Source organism: Eriocheir sinensis, chromosome 45 (assembly GCF_024679095.1).
Source record: "Eriocheir sinensis breed Jianghai 21 chromosome 45, ASM2467909v1, whole genome shotgun sequence".
Taxonomy (NCBI): Eukaryota; Metazoa; Arthropoda; class Malacostraca; order Decapoda; family Varunidae; genus Eriocheir; species Eriocheir sinensis.
Window position 1 is genome coordinate 5,541,106 of NC_066553.1, and position 18,535 is coordinate 5,559,640.

Consider the following 18,535-nt stretch of genomic DNA (forward strand, 5'->3'; position numbering starts at 1 on the left):
CCTCAGGTGTGGCGGGAGACAATTTCTCAAGAGGGTGTGGGAAGGCTGCCCAGGGAAGGATGCCAAGGGACTCCCGGCCCTGCCACCATTAAACTCAGCTGTCCCTCACCTCCGTCCCCCTCCTCCACCTCCGCCTACTCATCCACCGCTGCCTCCTATCCTACTGTCTATGCCTCCCTCTCCTCTATTTCCACTTCCGTTGCTCCGTCAGTCTCCATTTCTCCGCTTCCAGGCACCTCACTCATCTCCTCCGCTCCCTCAGCCTCATGCTTCACCTCCTCATTCTACTCAAACCAGCAGGATATGCCTCCTCCCAATCCTTCATCTCCTCCGTCTTACACTGTCGCCAACCCCTCTCGTGCTCACTCCCGCCAACGCATCCACTCACACCTTCCTCACAGCCTCCACCCCCTGCACATCTCCCATCTCCGGTCCCTCTCCCAGCCACCCCTGTCCCCTCCGCCTCTCTCTTCCACCCCATTCCCTGGCTCACCCACCTCCTCCACCGTCAACGCCCCCAGCCTCGACACCACACAAATGGATGATCGGAAGCCATTTTCCTGCGAGTACTGCCCTTACAAGACCACAAGGAAGACTGCCATGAAGGAGCACATCAACAGCCACACCGGGAAGAAGCCGCACGCCTGCCCCTTCTGTCCCTACCGCACCTGCTGGAATTCCTCTATGGTGGTCCACATGAGAACACACACTGGGGAGAAACCTTACTCTTGCCCCCACTGTAGCTACCAGGCCACCCAGCGGTCCTCCCTCAAGGCCCACCTTCTCACCCACCAGTCACAGTCACTCATCGCTACCACTGCAACCACCACCATCACCACCCCCACACCTACTTCTATTACCACATCCTCTCCTGCTGCTACTACCACTACTACTACTATTGATGATGATGATGATGATGATGATGACAACCCTGTGTGTGTTATCTCATCTACCGCTTCATTGAACTCCTTATCCAACCCTTCCTTGCCCCCCATGACCTCACCTCCTCTACCTCTCAGTCCTCAACAATCCATGACAGTGTTGGATTCCGCTCCCTCCGTTTTTGGCCCTCAGCAGAATGCCCCCCTCTCCCCTCCCACTCTCCCCATATCCCAGGAGTCTCCCTCGTCCTCCCCGCCACCTTCCTCACTCAGCCTCGGTATGTCCCAGCAGTCCTCGTCAATACCATCATCAGTTGCTGCTTCCGTTGCCTCGACCCTCGCCTCCCTCCTCCCCTTCCAGCACAACCCATCATTCTTCCCCTCCGGACTCTCTTCCCCTGCGCCTTCCCTCACAAACCACCACCCCCACCACACACCTTCCTCACTCTTCTCACACCTCTCCTCCTCCTTTGCCATGCCTCCATCACCCTCACTTGCCATCCTCCAGTCCTCACCCCTTCAGATGCCCCAGACCCCCGGCGTTGCCATCCCCCACTCCCCATCTCTCAGCACTCAGCAAGCCCCCTCCCTCTCCTCCCACCAGTCCCCTCTCCCCCGTTAATCACTTCAGCCACCTAGCCACCCTTGCTGACGGGTGACCACACTCCTTACTAAGAGGTCTGATAGGGACACTAGTGCATGATTGTGACACATAAAGTTTAATACATATACAGAGAAGACCCATTACTAGTACACGCCAATACTCATGCTTTGTTTTGGTGCTGTGTTCCCGTCAGAGTGATCCAGATAGACTCGGTGGGTGCTCTTCCAGGGTTTCTCTCTCCCTCTCCTTACTTCCCTTCCCCAAGTTCACATACTTGATGGGTGTTTGAAATATGTCACAAGGGGTTGCTTTTACATAGTTTTTTTTTCTCTCCAACTGTGTATTGTAGTTAAAGGCTTGTGTTCATTTTTTTACCATTTAACCATAATTTTCTCATTGCTTAAACATCATGGTCAGCTGGTGTTTCTTTTGTATTTGCACATGATTCACAAATGCATCAGCCATTTGACTCACACTTGTTGGACGTCTCCTCAAAGGAGGAAGGAAAACACCCTTCCCAGACGCCACTCACCTCAAGAATCCCGTGCACTTACAAAAAGCTGTTAGAGTTGAGTCTCATACTTCTGCTTTATGCTGTGTTCAGTGTACCCAATGGTTGTGAAAAGCATTTACTGTTTCTGAAGAAATATTTCATTACTCATGACAACTTGGTATATATATATATATATATATATATATATATATATATATATATATATATATATATATATATATATATATATATATATATATATATATATATATATATATATATATATATATATATATATATATATATATATATATATTTATATATTGACATGCAGTTTAGACAATGTACATAGTATTTAGTATCAAAATACCACTTAATGTATTAACCCATCCATAGCTTGGTCGTACATACCATAAGCCTCATGAATCTCAGTCGTGAGACACAACCTATACATGCGTGTTTCTAATAGAGCTTTTTAGAATACAGACTCGCCTTGCCACAAGCTTGCTAATGTCTTAACCCCTTCACTCCGGCGACGCCGACATCGGCGTCCGACAGTGTCACCATATGGAAAGGGCTAGGCCTCTTCTAAACCTCTTAATCCTCTTCCATTTCCTCTTAATCCTCTTCTAAATCTCTTAAGAGGAAATGGAAGAGGATTAAGAGGAATTTAGAGGAGGATTGAGAGGTTTAGAAGAGGATTAATCCTCTTCCATTTCCTCTTGACCCCATCCATACTGTGACGCCGACGTCTGCGTCACGGATGGAAAGGGTTAACCAAACAAGTTTTCTCAATTTAGAGGAAGTAACTGACTGACAGGCCGGCAGCCCTGTTCAGTGTTAGCAGAGAAGCAAGTGCAGAAAACTGTCATATTCCAAAGTATTTCCTGTTCCTAGTATTTACCTCAAAGCATTGACTGTCTGTGAAGATATTCATGCATTTGAGAGTTGTTCCTGGTTCATATGTTTATAGCAGCGATGATAGGCTCCTTAGATCATTTTTTGTTCTGGTGCACTGAAACCCTGTCAGTTGTGTGTTATGTTATCAGAATGGCAGAAGACACCTGAGAATTGATGTGTGTAAATTGATATTAAGTGGGGAGGGATTTGGGAACTTTGGGCATTGAAGAGGCTGAGGCAAGGGACAGGAATAGTTTGAAGCATGTCAACTTAAAAGATTGTGGGGAAATCTGATGTTAAACAGATGCTGGGGAGGATGTTTAAGTAAAAAAAAAGTTCAAAAGCTCATTTCTTTAAAGTATAGTACAAGTTTAGTCTCTAGTCTTATTATTTTGGAGGGAGAAGAAAATGAAACTCTGTAGAAACCCCAACCTACTGTGTATTATTAAGTAGTATTGGGGGTTCCAGCTGAGGGGGGGGGGGGGTCGATTCAGTCTGCATTTAGCAAGTCTCTTAACACGGTAGCAGCAGGGATCATGTTTCTTAATGGTCCCTCCAAGCGAGAAAAATGAGAAAAAATCACCCCTCACACAAACCATTTCATAGTATACATCAAAGCATTTGTGATCAGATTATGTATCATCTATTTTAGGGGGTTTATATCATGGCACAAAATTGGCCCGTCGCTGCTACACGGTAAAGCCACAAATTTGGCCCGTCGCTGCTACCGGGTTAAGTAGTATTGGGGGTTCCAGTGGGGGGGTGAGGTGTCGATTCAGTCTGCATTTAGTAAGCCTTTTAAGCAGGGAAGCAGCATGCTGTATTATAAGGGGTTGCATATGGTGCTGTTGCATGTGCTCATTTTAGTTTTCTGGTTTTCATCATTTATTTATTTTCATTTCAAGTTTTTTACCTATTTATTTTATTTATTCTCTTCTCTTTCTTCCTTCCTTTCATCTTATTCCTTTTTGTCATTTCATTTTCTTTGTTTATCCTTCTAGATCGGCCTGACTATAGGTAGGGTGGTTAGCCAGTACAGGCATTCTCAGACATACAAAAAATAGCTCTCGAAGGTTCATCTTTTCTCGGCAAAGATTAGTAGTTTCATTAAAAGACATCTTCACTTCTCACATCGGCTATTTCTAAAGGTCAAAGAAGGGATCAATCGGGTTCTAGTGAGTGGTTTCTTTAGGTTCGTGGTACAGAAGAAGGGTCAAACTACTCCTGGAAATGCCCAAAACTTATACGAAAGCCTTGTCAAAGATGTGTGTTTGTGTGACGAAATATTTAGTTATACGGCTCGAAGTTAGACCCACCAATGTTCCTGTGTCTGGTACGAACCTTACTGTAATACGATTGTGATGCCTTGTTCTTTCCGGGCCTTTTTTTTTTTCTATAATTTGCCAGTTTCATGTAATTTTTTGTTATATTTTGCCTCTCAGAATTTTGTATTTTTTGGATAATTTGCCACTTGATTTTTCTTTCATTTGGATAATTTGTCACTTTGTAATTTCTCTTCCATTTGGATAATTTGCCGTTTTCATAATTTTTCCTTTCTTTTGCCACTCGTAATTTTTTGTTTTTGCAATTTCCCACTTTGTAATGTTTCTTTTCTTTGGACAGTTTGCTACCTAGTTTTTCTTTCATTTGTCTATTATGTCTCTTTCCTTACCATTTTTCTATTGCTTTGGACTATTTGCCACTTTATCATTTTTTCTCTCATTTTGATCATTTGCCGCCTTCTCTGCGAGGCCACGAAAACACGTGCTGTGAAGGAGACAGAAGGAAGTTTCTGATGTATACATGTTGGTGAGTCACGGAGGGGAAGGGCATTTGGGCTTTGGAATGTCTGTTCTCCATCTATGAGTATTCAGAGGGCTCATTTGGTTGCTACGAGGCTGGATCTGCTTTTGTTGCCAACGCTTTTTAGTGTGTAAGCAAGTGTTTGAGTAGTGTGTGTAAAGGTGGGAGGGAGTACTCAAGTGCAGGTTTCTACAGGCACAGACTTGGATTCCTTCTCTGGGACTTTAGATGATCTTCAGTTATCTGTTTGTTTGAACATGATTTAAGGTTGGGAAAGGAGAAAGGAAGAAGTTAGGTATCGAACTGGTTAATGAATGTTGAATAAACAGTTAAATTCTTTGTGCAGATCCAATTGAAATTTCAAAGGAAGGTCAAGGATTTGTTTACTGCGATGCACAGGTCGAGCTGACTGGCCTCTTGCCAACCACTAATATCCTTGTGTGTAAAGAAATTCAGATTTGTTAAGCATTAAAATCCTAAAGTGTCATTTTATTTTGGGCCTGTGTGTATGTGTGTTTGGGAGTGAGCCATTGAATGTTTTAAGGATGTATTATTTTTCTATTATATGAGAGCTTTCAATAAACTTCTATGGAATTTTTGTTAATTTCATTACCTTTTTTGGTCATAATATTATGAACTGAAAGCTAAACTGCTGGATGTTGGGAATGTTACAGAAACTGGTGTAATAATATTTTTTGTGTACGCACAGACCAAATACATCTATTTAGAATGGTTGAAGTTCACACACATGAACAGGAGGGAAAATTTCATCTAAATGTCAGTACTTCAAATGCACTCATGAATGTTATCAACAAGGAGAGCCTGTTGCTAACATTTGCCAGTGTTTGCAGTTTATATCTTATCTAAGAATGTGTTCTTATTGTTGGAGTGTGGAGGCTCTGCTCCCCCGGTGGTGGAGTGTTGGCTGGAGGTGGGACAGATGTAGCCTTCAGTGCACATGACAATGACCAGTAAGATGAGCCTCCTCTTCAGGTGGAGCGGGAGACAAACCCACAGTGGAGTGACAGAAGAAGAGCCTCGGGCGAGTGGCCAGTCCCCACCCCTGTTGGGAAGGTGCACCAGTGCCCCCACTGTGCCTACTCCACCACCGACTCCTTTAAGCTTAGGAGACACACGCTCAAACACACGGGCGAGAGACCTTTCACGTGTCCGTACTGCTCCTACGGCACCACACGTAAGGAGCTCCTGAAGGAACACATCAACCTGCACACGGGGGAGAAGCCGTACAGCTGTTCCTTCTGCTCCTACAGTGCGTCTCAGAGGAGCTCCCTCAACGTGCACTTGCGTAGACACACGGGTGAGCGCCCCTACACCTGCACACTGTGTCCCTACCAGTCAGCCCACAAGGTTTCCCTCAAGAACCACATGCTCATCCACAAGATGCCGGCCAACAACTGATGCAGCCTTGCCCTTGAAGGGACTGCTGGACTCGTGCAATATAGAGTGTGTGTGTGGGATGGTTTCCCTGCCACCATAATGCAAAATGTAAATACTGAAAATTTCAAACTAACCTTCATTGATGGAAGATTAATGCATTTGGTCACTCAGTAATTCAGACTCCTCTCAGAGTTGTAGCTTCTCAGTATTTTAATTGAGGAAATGATCATGCCTCTGTTACCAGTGAATCACTGAGAGCGGCTTCATTCACATTCCTTTTGGTTGAGCTCTTTGCAGAATATGAAGACAAATTCCAATGACACAAAGGACTCCTTTAGAATAATTGCTGATCAACTTACAATGTTTGTTTATTTGTTTATTCTACTATGAATTTCAGTAAATATCACTTAAGATTTTTTAGCTCCTCATGGATAATTTTTCAAAGACCTCGATTCATTACTTCACTGAGTCAGTAATAGTTATTACTATAGTCTGTTTCATTTCATCTGTCCACCAACAAAGTGGGAATGTTGATGGATGTGGCACCTGCACATTACTAGTTCGTAAATACGTGAAAATCAACTTGTGATAAAGAAAATATTTTAAAAGAGGGAAAGGAGGAACCATTCATGGTTTCTAGTCTGTAATAACTGTAATAAAGAGCAAAGCTTTATGGTATTTACAATGTATAAGTAGGTTTCCGGTGAAATAGAGAAATACAAAGTTTAATGAAGTTCTGTATTTTATTTAAGTTTGTATGTTATATATTATTGTATACAGAAAGCTCTTCTGGAGCACTTGACTCTGGCCACGGGGGGAACTCTAAACCGGAGTCAGTAACGATAGATTTAGTATTTCCCTTGTGAGCATACGTCCATCACTGATCTGCCTCTCCTTATCAGCTGACAGAATTAAACAAAGATGGATTTAACCCGGTAGCAGCAGGGATCATGTTTCTTAATAGTCCCTCTAAGCGAGAAAAATGAGAAAAAATCACCCCTCACACAAACCATTTCATAATATATATTAAAGCATTCGTGATCAGATTATGTATCATCTATTTTGGGGGGTTTATATCATGGCACAAATTTGGCTCGTCGCTGCTACACGGTAAAGCCACAAATTTGGCCCGTCGCTGCTACCGGGTTAAAGACTGACAGAGTAAGATGCTGCTCCACACCACACCACCACAGCCTCCCTGCCGCACACACCACTCCCACACTGCCCTACACACCACAGCTTCCATCACACACACACACACACACACACACACACACACACACACACAGATACATACACACACACCACAGCACAGCCTCCCTGCCACACACACCACAGCTTCCTTCACACAAACACACCACTCCACTGCCTCCCTGCCACACACTGCTCCTCACACACACACGCACACCACAGCACAACCTCCCTCACACACTACCACATCGCTACTTTTCTGTTAACAAGGTAGCAGTGTGGTAATGTGAGGGAGTGGTGGTGCCTCGCTGTGTGGTGGGAGTCGGGTGTTGCGTGTGTGTGTGTGTGTGTGTGTGACAATGTATTACTCTGTGGCAGTCTCTGAGTTTAACCCGGTAGCAGCGGGGATCCTGTTTCTTAATGGTCCCTCCGAGCGAGAAAAATGAGAAAAAATCACCCCTCACACAAACCATTTTATAATATATATCAAAGCATTCGTGATCAGATTATGTATCATCTATTTTGGGGGGTTTACATCATGGCACAAATTTGGCCCGCCGCTGCTGCACGGTAAAGCCACAAATTTGGCCCGTCGCTGCTACACGGTAAAGACACAAATTTGGCCTGTCACTGCTACACGGTAAAGCCACAAATTTGGCCCGTTGCTGCTACACGGTAAAGCCACAAATTTGGCCCGTCGCTGCTACACGGTAAAGCCACAAATTTGGCCCGTCACTGGTACACGGTAAAGCCACAAATTTGGCCCATCGCTGCTACACGGTAAAGCCACAAATTTGGCCCGTCACTGCTACACGGTAAAGCCACAAATTTGGCCCGTCACTGCTACCTGGTTAAGTTTGTTTCAGACCTATCACTCGTACATTACTTTTAGTGCAGTCACCTCACATAACTCATCCAATTCTGCACCCTTCATGTTCATCTCCTTCGTGAACATATTTGTTTTTTCCTTATTACATCTTAGTTATTTTCTCGTAAACTTGCCTTGACTTGATAATATCTTGCATTATTTTCCCCTTTCTACTAGTACGGGAAAGGTCAGCATATAGCAAAATCAGCAGTCTTCTGTCTCTTAGGTCTGTCCCCTTTACCATTCATGTTACCCATGCACCTCGTCTGTTCACTTCACATGGTATAGTGAACCTCTTTGGACTCAAGCCTTTATTAAGCAAGCAGACCATCAAATACGATTAAAGAAGAGTGTATCAAGACACCTCGCCATCCAAAATTGACCTCTCTTTTGGCCATTCTATTCTTTTTTTCTAAAAAAAAATTTTTGTTGCCCCTGAGTTGCTCTCTGCTGTAAAAAAAAAAAAAAAAAAAAAAATACATGACATTTGAAGCATCGTACTCTCATCTTTGTTGGATATTAAAAGAGTTATGTGATCTCTCATAGAAAGTGTTATAGGAAGGGAAATAAGAATATCTCTGAGGCAGCACAGGGTTTTGCCCCCCCTGGCTGCCGGTGACTGGCAAAAGTGTTCCTTTGGTCGCTGGATACCCCATCCCCATCCTTGCCCTGGCACACAGCCTTGTGTCAGGAGGATGTGTGGTGTGCAGTGTATGTGATGTGACAGTTTCTGCATGTAAGCTCTTTGTATGAGTGTATATGGCAATTATATTATTAGTGCTGATAAACATTATTTGTTAAGTAAGTCCCCAACAATACCTTACTTCTAAAACACTCCACAGAAGTTTTACTGAGTTTTTGGCTTTTAGCATCCAAGACATTCTTTCATGCCTATCTGTTGGAGCCCTAGGTCCCCCCGTGCCCCCTTGAGAGCAGGATCTGGTACATTTAATTTGTTTGACAATGAAAAGTAAGATGAAGCCTCCTCCACAGGTGGAGCGGGAAGCTAACTTTGAGTGGACTGATGGCGGAAGAACAGGAGAAGAATGGCAGAGCTCCACCTGTGTCAGCAATAATCTGAGGAGCAATGCCTTAAGGCAGACAGGGGAGAAGCCATATACTTGCCCTTTTTGTTCTTATAGAACCTCAAGGAAAGCTCTCGTGGAGGAGCACATCAACACACACACAGGGGACCGGCCCTTCTCATGTCCCTACTGCCAGTACAGTTCTTCCCACAAGAGCATCCTCAAGGCCCATATACGGCGCCACACGGGCGAGAAACCTTATGCCTGTGCTCACTGCCCTTACCGAGCCACCCAGAAGTCCACCCTGAACAGTCACATGCTGACACACAAGGGGAAGGACCCAGTGGCCTGAGGGCACCAGCCAGTGACCATTGGCCACAGAGGTGTTCAGGGTCTTAGTGGGCAGCATGTCACACAGGCCCTCTGCCCCCCACACACCTGCCCCATGCCTCATGTTGTGGCAGTGGTCCTCTGACACACTCCAGCCCCGGCACAGTGTTGTGTTCCTGGTGAAGGAGTGCCAGTCAGGGAGAACTGTGAGAAAAGACTCATTTTTATCTTAGGTTTCACTCAGAGAACCAGACAGTGACATGCATGTTCTGGTTGAGATTATTTTATGCCTTTTGAGGTGATATTTTTGTCCATTTTATAGCTTAAGGAGATAGAAAGCAGTATTGCAGCTTAATATTTAAGGAACTCTGCTATGTTAATAATGCAGGTTATAAATAGTTGATGGCACCTCCAGTTTTGTAACCAAAAACTGAAGGAATAAGTTCAAATGCTTCTTTAGTCAAGAAATGCCAAGTTTTAAGAAAGTGTGTTGATTGTTATTTCATACATCAACAGAAAAGTCCAAGTCAGATGGTTAACTTAAAATGCACACAAATAAGGGCTTTGTAGTTAGACTCATCAGTGCAAAAGTGTTGGACTTCAAAGTACTGTGAAGGGGGGAAAAATGCTTCCACAGACATTCACAATAAAGATCTGATGTAAGAACCTGTTTACTTCCTCACAAGGCCGCAGCTGCTCCTGTCAGCTCCTCACTCTGAGGAAGGTGGAAACTTTATTTGGATTTGAGGATGAAAAAGTACAAGGGAATATTTTTTTTCAACACTAGCAGTAGATACACCTGTTTGCATTTATATTTTTGTCTTCCACATAATTATTACATCCTATTATGATTTTTTTCCATCCTTGATCTCGCCACTTCACAAGCCATTCATGTCAGCACCTGCTTGTCCTCCTCTGTGCCTGTGTCTGTCCATCTGCTTGCCACCTGGGCTGTCCGGTGGATCAGCTTTTAATCAGCTGGTCGTGGTGATCCCATACCACACAGCACTCAGAAACACGGAGGGCTGAAGCACTCACTGATGCCATGCCAGTCTCCTCCTATGTATTTATTGCTTTCATTGAGTGTGCAAGGCAGAGCAGTCTATTTAAAACACCTGCTTATAAACCACCTTGAGATGCACACAAGTAAGACGAAGCCTAATCTGCAGGTGGAGCTGGGAAGTAACTGTCATTGGAGTGAGGCAGCACAGTCACCACCCGAAGAATGGCCGGCTCTGGGTAGTGGAGGAGGAGGAGGAGGAGGAGGAGTAGTGGGCAGCAGCAGCAGCAAAGTGCACCAGTGCCCGTACTGCACCTACAGCACCACTTACATACACACGTTGCGTCGGCACACACTTAAACACACGGGGGAGAAACCCTTTGCCTGCCCTCACTGCTCGTACTGCACCACCCGCAACGCCCTCCTCAAGGAACACATCAACACCCACACCGGCGCGCGGCCCTTCTCGTGCTCGTTCTGTTCTTACAGCTCCTCGCACAAGAACATCCTAAAGAGACACATAAGGACTCACACGGGCGAGAAGCCTTACACGTGTGGCATTTGTTCCTACCAAGCGGCTAGCAAGACTAACCTCAACAGCCACTTGCTAACCCACGAGCCAGGCCGGGATCCCCCCACATAGGGTCTGGCTCTGCCCCCATGGCTCAGAAGATGCAGGAACATGTGGCCTTCCTTCATGATTTACTGACAGTATTAGGTTATTTATTCTCAGTGCATATATTCACTTCCCCTTCAGTTCAGGAGGCAGGAGTGCGGCCGGTGCCCTGCTCGCTGGTCCCCTGTCTGTTCTCCCAAGTTAGCTGTTACTAATGTTCTGATGAATAGTTTATCATATTGGAATAGTGAGTGATATGTTAGCATTTATATCAGTCGTTATGTATGTTGAGAGTCTGGCACATTTATCTCATAAGTGACAAAATTTTAAATAACTTCTCTCATGTTTTGCTATGTTTTTCATCATAGACATTTGTGAAGTTATCTAACAGAAGTAGCTTGTTTTTGTTTTATGTTATCAAGGTTTTAATGTTTTTATCTCAGGTTTAATTTTCACAAATAGTTCAAATTCTTCTAAGGAAACAACAGGCATTTATTCTTTTAAATATACAAAATTATTTGATAGTGGGATTAGAATATTGTGTTACCTTGAAGTACCAGTGCACTTAATTCATATTATTAGACTTAGTATACAAAGAAAATCTATTATGTGTCAATTTGGATCGCAGAGAATGTGAGAGATTATCTTGTTGTGGTAAGCTGTCTCGGGGAGCTGGGAAACAGGCGGGTCATTGCAGAGAACAACAGGACAGCTTGGCATGGGTCTATATATTCCTATTGTTGGGAACACTATTTTTTGTAGGCTAAGGGCCACTTTCACAGTCACTTTGTTTGTTTTGATCGTTACCAATGGCGGCGATCGACGCTATAGTTTTCCACGTGAAACTGGCCAATGGGGTAGTGGCGGCTGCAGAGGAAGCAAGAGGTGTTGAGAGTGTGTGGTAAGGTGTGGGGCTAGGCTAACCCCGCAGCCGCCACTACCCCATCAGCCCCACTACCCCGCCGCCACTACCCCATCAGCCCCACTACCCCGCCGCCATTGGTTACGATCAAAACAAACAAAATGACTGTGAAAGCGGCCGTAAGGATTGGTCAGGGAGAATCCAGCAGTGTATTGTATCATCATTATCTTGGTCCATATCATGAGGCATCCACCACACCAGGAAAGCTCACCCATCACCCATGCCATCCCTCACCCATGAGTCTTGTTCTATGCATGGTAAATGACTAAGGAGTAAGCAAATATATATGAGTAAAAGTTTCTGATGGACTGTAATTTACCCATACTCATTGTGCTGCTTTTATGGGATTTTGTTGCCTCTTATTGTTTTGATTTTTCTCTTCAAATTGCATTAGAAAATATTTTGTTAATCTTTTCTGAAACCTTGATTTTTTTACATTAATGAGTAAGCACATCAGCTCACCTGTCACCCAAAGCACTAATCTAAGCAGGGAGGTGTGGGAACTGTCATTTGTTTGTCCATTTCCTTGATTTTATTTATTTATCGTATTTTTAATCTTAAAACCTTGTATTGGCCAACTAGTAAGACGGGGCTCCTCCACAGGTGGAGCGCAAGGCAAAGACTGATGGCAGGAAGGCGACAGGAGAGTGGCAGGGTCCCAACTCTAGCAGCTCAGGCCATAAGTGTCCGCATTGTGACTACGCCACTGCTAGCATGAATGAAGTCTGGAAACACATAGCTCTCTCCCACTCTGGGGCCAAGCCTTACTTTTGCCCTTATTGTTTGTACAGAACAACCAGAAACTCCCTCCTCAAGGAACACATCAACACACACACTGGTGAGCGGCCCTTTGCGTGCCCCCACTGCCCCTACAGTTCCTCCCACAGGAACATTCTCAAGCGACACATTCGCACCCACACGGGGGAGAAGCCGTATGTCTGTACACACTGTCCATTTCAAGCAGCCAGTAAAACTAATCTCAACAAGCACTTGATGATACATAAGAGAAAGGAAGATGCAAATCAACAGTACCTTTAAAGTAAAACTCAAATCTGTTGGGAACAGGGAGACACTTCTTGATGCAGAGAGCTTGATGGGTGAATGTGGGATTAGAATGATGGAGTTTAGCATTAGTGGAGCTGTGAAGCTGTTTGACAACAACTAAGATTGAGAAAATATTTGTTAATTCAGCATAGGCAAAATTTTAAAAATTTCCAGTATATACTGGAAAGTATTTACAATCATGTTTTCCTCAAGATCTCAAAATCAGTAATTACTAATCTTTTCATCAAACTTATGGATCAATGGCTAGGTAGTGAGGGAGTCACCAGGGAGCTCTTAGTCAAAGTTTGACCTAGAAGGATGCAATGTTACTAGTACAAGCATATCATGTTCTGTTGGTTCACTGGTAGAGCACATCTGCGGGAGACACGGGTCAGCCGGTTGTTAACACTGCTCATGAACATTTTACTCTGATGAACTACTTCAGTCTGGCCTCAGTGTAGCACTCTCATGCCCCTGCTGGGCCCGTGGGGCCATGGAGGTTCCTCCGTCCAAAAGTACACACCTGGCATGAGAGCCATTCTTTGCACACGCCAGGACGACTGAACTAGTTGCTGTCCCGGGAAGTGCTGCTGTGGTGCTGTGGCTTGTAATTTTAACCTAATTTTGCTTTAGAATAACTGCTGCAGTAATGACAGTTCCAAAGTCAGGTCACTACATGTTTTAAATGTTTAAGTATACAACTTTTATTTATTTTATATTTCAAAACCTCTATTGATTAGTGAGCTTGAAGGTGAGCCGTGTGGGAGTGGCCGGGCAGCCTGTGGCGCCTCGCTCCAGGCCCCGTCAAGTGTTGTTAACTCAGTAACAAATACAAACTTCCTTCCATGTGGTGTTTTTTGTGTCTTCACTTTCTGGTATAAGCTAAGGGATCTTGGAGGGTATTAAGATGTTTCTCTGATTTATCTCCATTGGTATAAAAATAAGATAAGGCCTCCTCTTCAGATGGAGCGGGAGAATAACTGTGAGTGGCCGGGGGAAAGAAGGACAAGAGGCGACTGGCAGGGTGGGGCAGGGGCCACCACTGCCAAGGTGCACCAGTGCCCACACTGTGCCTACACCTCCACCCTGCTGCATAACCTAAAGAGACATATCTTAAAGCACACCGGTGAAAAGCCATTTGCTTGCTCTTACTGTTCGTACACAACCACCAGAAAGGAACTCCTGAACGAACACGTCAACCTACACACGGGAGCCAGGCCGTTCTCCTGCCCGTATTGCACCTACAGTTCCTCTCACAAAAACATCCTCCGCAGACACATGCGGGTCCACACGGGGATGCGGCGCCACGTGTGTCCGCACTGCTCCTTCCAGACAGACAACAAGGGCGTTTTCAACACACACTTCAAGATTCACATGCAGGAAAACACTGTTTAAGGCCTTCTGGTTTACACAAAAATGAGTTGCTGCCTATGATATAATAACTGAATCTGGGAAGTGAGTGTTCCAATATTATCAATACCTATTGTGATGTGTGAGGCAGATGGTGATGGTAGAATTACTGTTTGTATGTCAGTGGCTGTTTAGGCAAGGCAGAGTAATGATATTAATTTATTACTTCTTTGTACCTGAGTCCTGGGATTGCCAACTTAACTTGGAGCAATGTAGCAGCCATCATGGGCAGCTGAGCACCACTGAGGAGTGAGAGCACTTCCATTGCCTCACCTGCAGACTAACTGTTCATAGCTGGTGCCAAAGAGGTGGTACCTGATGCCATTAACTTAGCTGAGTTTGTACCCTGAGCTGTAGGCTGTGAGGGTGTGGGAGGCAGTAGTATAGGATGTCTCACTCGTCAGTATGCCAAAGCCTCTTGCTGAGCGTGTTCAAGTGTGATGTAGAGAACTTGTGAATGTGTTGTGTGTACTTAACAGTTAAGAGTAAGATGAAGCTCCTCCTCTACAGGTGGAGCGAGAGACTAACTGTGAGTGGACTGGTGGCAGGAGAGCCAGAAGGGACTGGCAGGGCCTCACCTCTGCCAGCAGATTGCACCAGTGTCCCCAGTGTAGCTACAACACAACCTTTATCCATAACCTTAAGCGACACATTCTCAGACACACAGGAGAGAGGCCCTTTACCTGCCCGCACTGCTCGTACAGCACGGCCAGGAAAGACTTGCTGAAGGAACACATCAACACTCACAGTATTGAGATGCCATTCAGCTGTCCCTACTGCCCCTATAGCACCTCGCACCAGTACATTCTCCAGCGCCATGTTCGCGTCCACACCGGGGAGAAACCGTACGCGTGCACATATTGTTCCTTCAGAGCCACCTGCAAAACTCACCTCAACAGTCACTTGCTGTCCCACAAACATGAAACCGAGAGTGAAGGGCAGTGAGGTGGTAGACAGTGGGTAGGAGAGGCAGGCAGTTTCAGTGTGAGCCAAACTTCTGTATTTGTCTTACTAGCAAGCTGGTGAGTGTCTGAGGGAAGTCTTCAGGCCACGGTGCAGCTGGGCATCATTTCAGTAGGGAGCCACAGACTTTTTAATACATACAGACCTTTTGTGAGGACTTAAGGGAACAATATAAACAGTGTTGAAAAATGATAACTGAATTTTTTTCATTTTAAAATCTTCTAAAAGCTATTTACCATTCATTGAAATCTTATGATAGGTAGATAGGGTGATCTCTTAGGATATATTCAATAGTGCAAAATGTTGTGACTGGTACAAAGCTTAACCTTGTGTTTTCAGTGAGTCCAGACATTCCTCTTCATCCATTTCGTTACTAGGCAATCAAGACACACTAGAGTACACATCCTCGCGTGGAGAAGATGGTTCCTATTTGTAATCCTTTGCATCAATTCAGAACCTTAGGAGGTATAGCTTTTTTTTTTTTTTTTTTTTCCCCTGGTAAACCAACTTTGCCATTTTGGTCTTTTGGTGAAGCCCAGATGCTGCTCCTTAATGTCAAGTGCCATAAAAGTTCTGATGTTAGTGAGTCTTAGTAAGTTCTCTGTCTTTGTTCAGTTCAGAATTGGCTCATAGCAAATGTTTAGGAAAATTACACAGAGATTATGTTTAGCTGCCCAGCACCAGTAAAGACTTTGATCATGCTTTGATTGTCAGTGAATTTGGAAAAACAACAGAATACTGAACAAGAAGTGGAAACATGAATGTTTTAATTCTGAGGGGTGTTTTAGGCTAATGGTCAGTTAGTGTAACATAAAATTTGCCCACACAGGCTTGCAGCTTAAGTTCCCAGTAAGATAACAAAACCTCATCTACAGGTGGAGCGAGAGGCTAAGTATCAGTGGACTGATGGCGGCAGAGCAGAGGACAGGCAGGGGCTGGGCTCCGCCAGTAAGGTGCATCAGTGTCAGCACTGTGCCTACCAAACGCCAGATTCCTATAAGCTGAAGAGACATACCTTAAAGCACACAGGGGAGAGGCCTTTCATGTGCCCTTACTGCTCTTATAGCACAACTAGGAAAGAGTTTTTGAGCGAGCACATAAACACCCACACGGGGGAGAAGCCCTTCTCCTGCCCCCACTGCCCCTACAGCTCCTCCCACAAGAACATCCTGCGGCGCCACGTGCGGCGCCACACCGCCGAGCAGCTCACGTGTGCCTCCTGCCCCTTCCAGGCCATCACTGAGGCCGACCTAAAGAGTCATATGCGGCTGCATGGTGTAAAAGACCAGAAAGTATAGGTTAGGTGTAGAGCATTAGTTTTTCAGTTCTTAGAACATTTTGGTTTATTGAATTTTGAATGATTTTTATTGTCAGTGGGAGCACCTGTTGAGACCATAGTAAAAGGGCCTCTGACAGTCTGCCAGTTTGAGAAATTGTTTCTCACCAAAAGTGTTACTTTGCTTAGTACATATTGAGTTGGCAAGCAGTTTGTGTTTGCAGCATAATGCACAAAAATCACCGGTGTGATTGTCAGGGCATTTCAGCAAAGCCTGGGCTGTCTGGGCACACCTCACTCCATCAAGATGTGAGACAGACCACCGCTGGAAACTAAATTTACTCCTTCAGCTGGCTGCCACACTGCCCACTGAAGGCATCTTACATAACATTGTTTATGAACCTGCTCCTCTTTATACATCAAAATCTCACCTCGCTTAATTTTATTGCCAGGAGACTTTTTAATAAATTCTTTGGAACAGTTTTGTTTTTGCATTTTAAAGAGAACTGTATCAAGTTTAATAGCTTATGTAGTTTTTGTGCTGTTGAAATGCTGGAATGTGTAAATTAAAAGCCTTACTGAAAAATTTCAGTTGAGGTCTTTGGGTGTACTGAAGTGACCATTTTCTCATCATGGATGGGACTAAGAATGAGGCTTTGCTGCCATTCTTGGCTGCCTCAGAGTGTCACCTGAAGGAAAGTGGCAGTTGTTTGACTTGTCATTTGAGGTGTAAATGGTCTTCCAGAGGCCTGGGGTGCCGTGACACACTGAAGCCTCAGCTTGCCAACACTGACGGCTGTGAGGGTGCTGCCTCTGAAGGCCTTGCCTCTGCGATGCTCTGAAGGAGGAATCCCAACCAGTTGTCAGATGACACAGTTGGAGTGCCAGGGAATGTTCTTTGCACTGACATGTGTCAGTTATGGAATGAAGTGTGTCTTTAAGCCACAGTATAGTGCTGTAGCCGTACAAGCATGACCTTGAGTTCATTGAGGAGTTATTCTCAAACACCAAAGAAAGCAAGATGCTTACTCTAGAAAGTCTCGTCCTTATCAATAAGCCATTTTTACCCATTATTTATTAATTGATTTATTTATGTATTTACAAAATGACATCAACTAGTTTCTTGGAGGGGAGCAAGCTTGTCCCTTGGCACTTGGCAGCAGTTGTGATGACTTGCTGCAGACCATTTGGGTCACATTTGTGAAACTAAGATTCTGAAATAGACTCCCTAACTTCACCTTCTCTCTCCCTTGATGATTCTGAAATTCACAATAGAATTGTGATAGATTCCGAGAGTGTCATTTAGAGTCTTAAGTGCCATTATGAAGACCTTGAGATAGCTCAGGGCGGCGTCCCAGGCCATACAGGAAGGAAGATGGATGCAACAAAGTAAAGCTCATCTTTTAAATCATAAATACTCAAACTAATATGATATTTACCAATGAGATGACCGCTAGAGAAAAACATTGGCAACTCTTTAAGTGATGTTCTGGTACAAAATTATCAGATATTTTCACTACACCAAAAATGTAGTCAATGAATTGATATTAAGTTTCGATAGAAGCTAAAGAAATCTTATGTTTATTAAATCTATTAAAAATTATTAATAGAAGCATATTAATTTCACATATCTTATGCAGGGAGTTTTGTGTCCAAATGGTTGGCAAAGTTGTCAGTTTCCACCATGTTTTTATTCTTCATGTGCATCAGCGTTGTGTAGTATTTTTTCCTGTATCCTGCGACTGAATGTGTTGTTTTGTTGGTATGATTTTCTTAAATATCCTGTGAAGTCCACTGGCTCATGCTTTCCA

The 18,535-nt window shown here is 44.3% G+C and overlaps 1 protein-coding gene across 12 annotated transcripts in view; it reads left to right on the top strand.

Annotated features, from left to right (window-relative positions):
- LOC126980664 (zinc finger and BTB domain-containing protein 7A-like) overlaps positions 1-18,535 on the top strand; it is a 44,510-nt gene that overhangs the window by 20,178 nt on the left and 5,797 nt on the right. The window contains exon 6 of one of the 12 annotated variants that reach the window (XM_050830757.1): positions 7-5,277. The exons of 4 other annotated variants lie outside the window; for them this stretch is intronic. In XM_050830757.1, coding sequence (XP_050686714.1) covers positions 7-1,503 — 1,497 coding nt within the window. In that variant the 3' untranslated portion in view covers positions 1,504-5,277. Of the gene's footprint in view, positions 1-6; positions 5,278-5,674; positions 7,291-9,131; positions 10,157-10,662; positions 12,332-12,634; positions 13,922-14,038; positions 14,917-14,995; positions 15,913-16,323; positions 18,518-18,535 lie in introns of those variants that run through there. 7 more of the 12 variants (XM_050830759.1, XM_050830768.1, XM_050830763.1 and 4 more) reach the window with 7 other exon arrangements.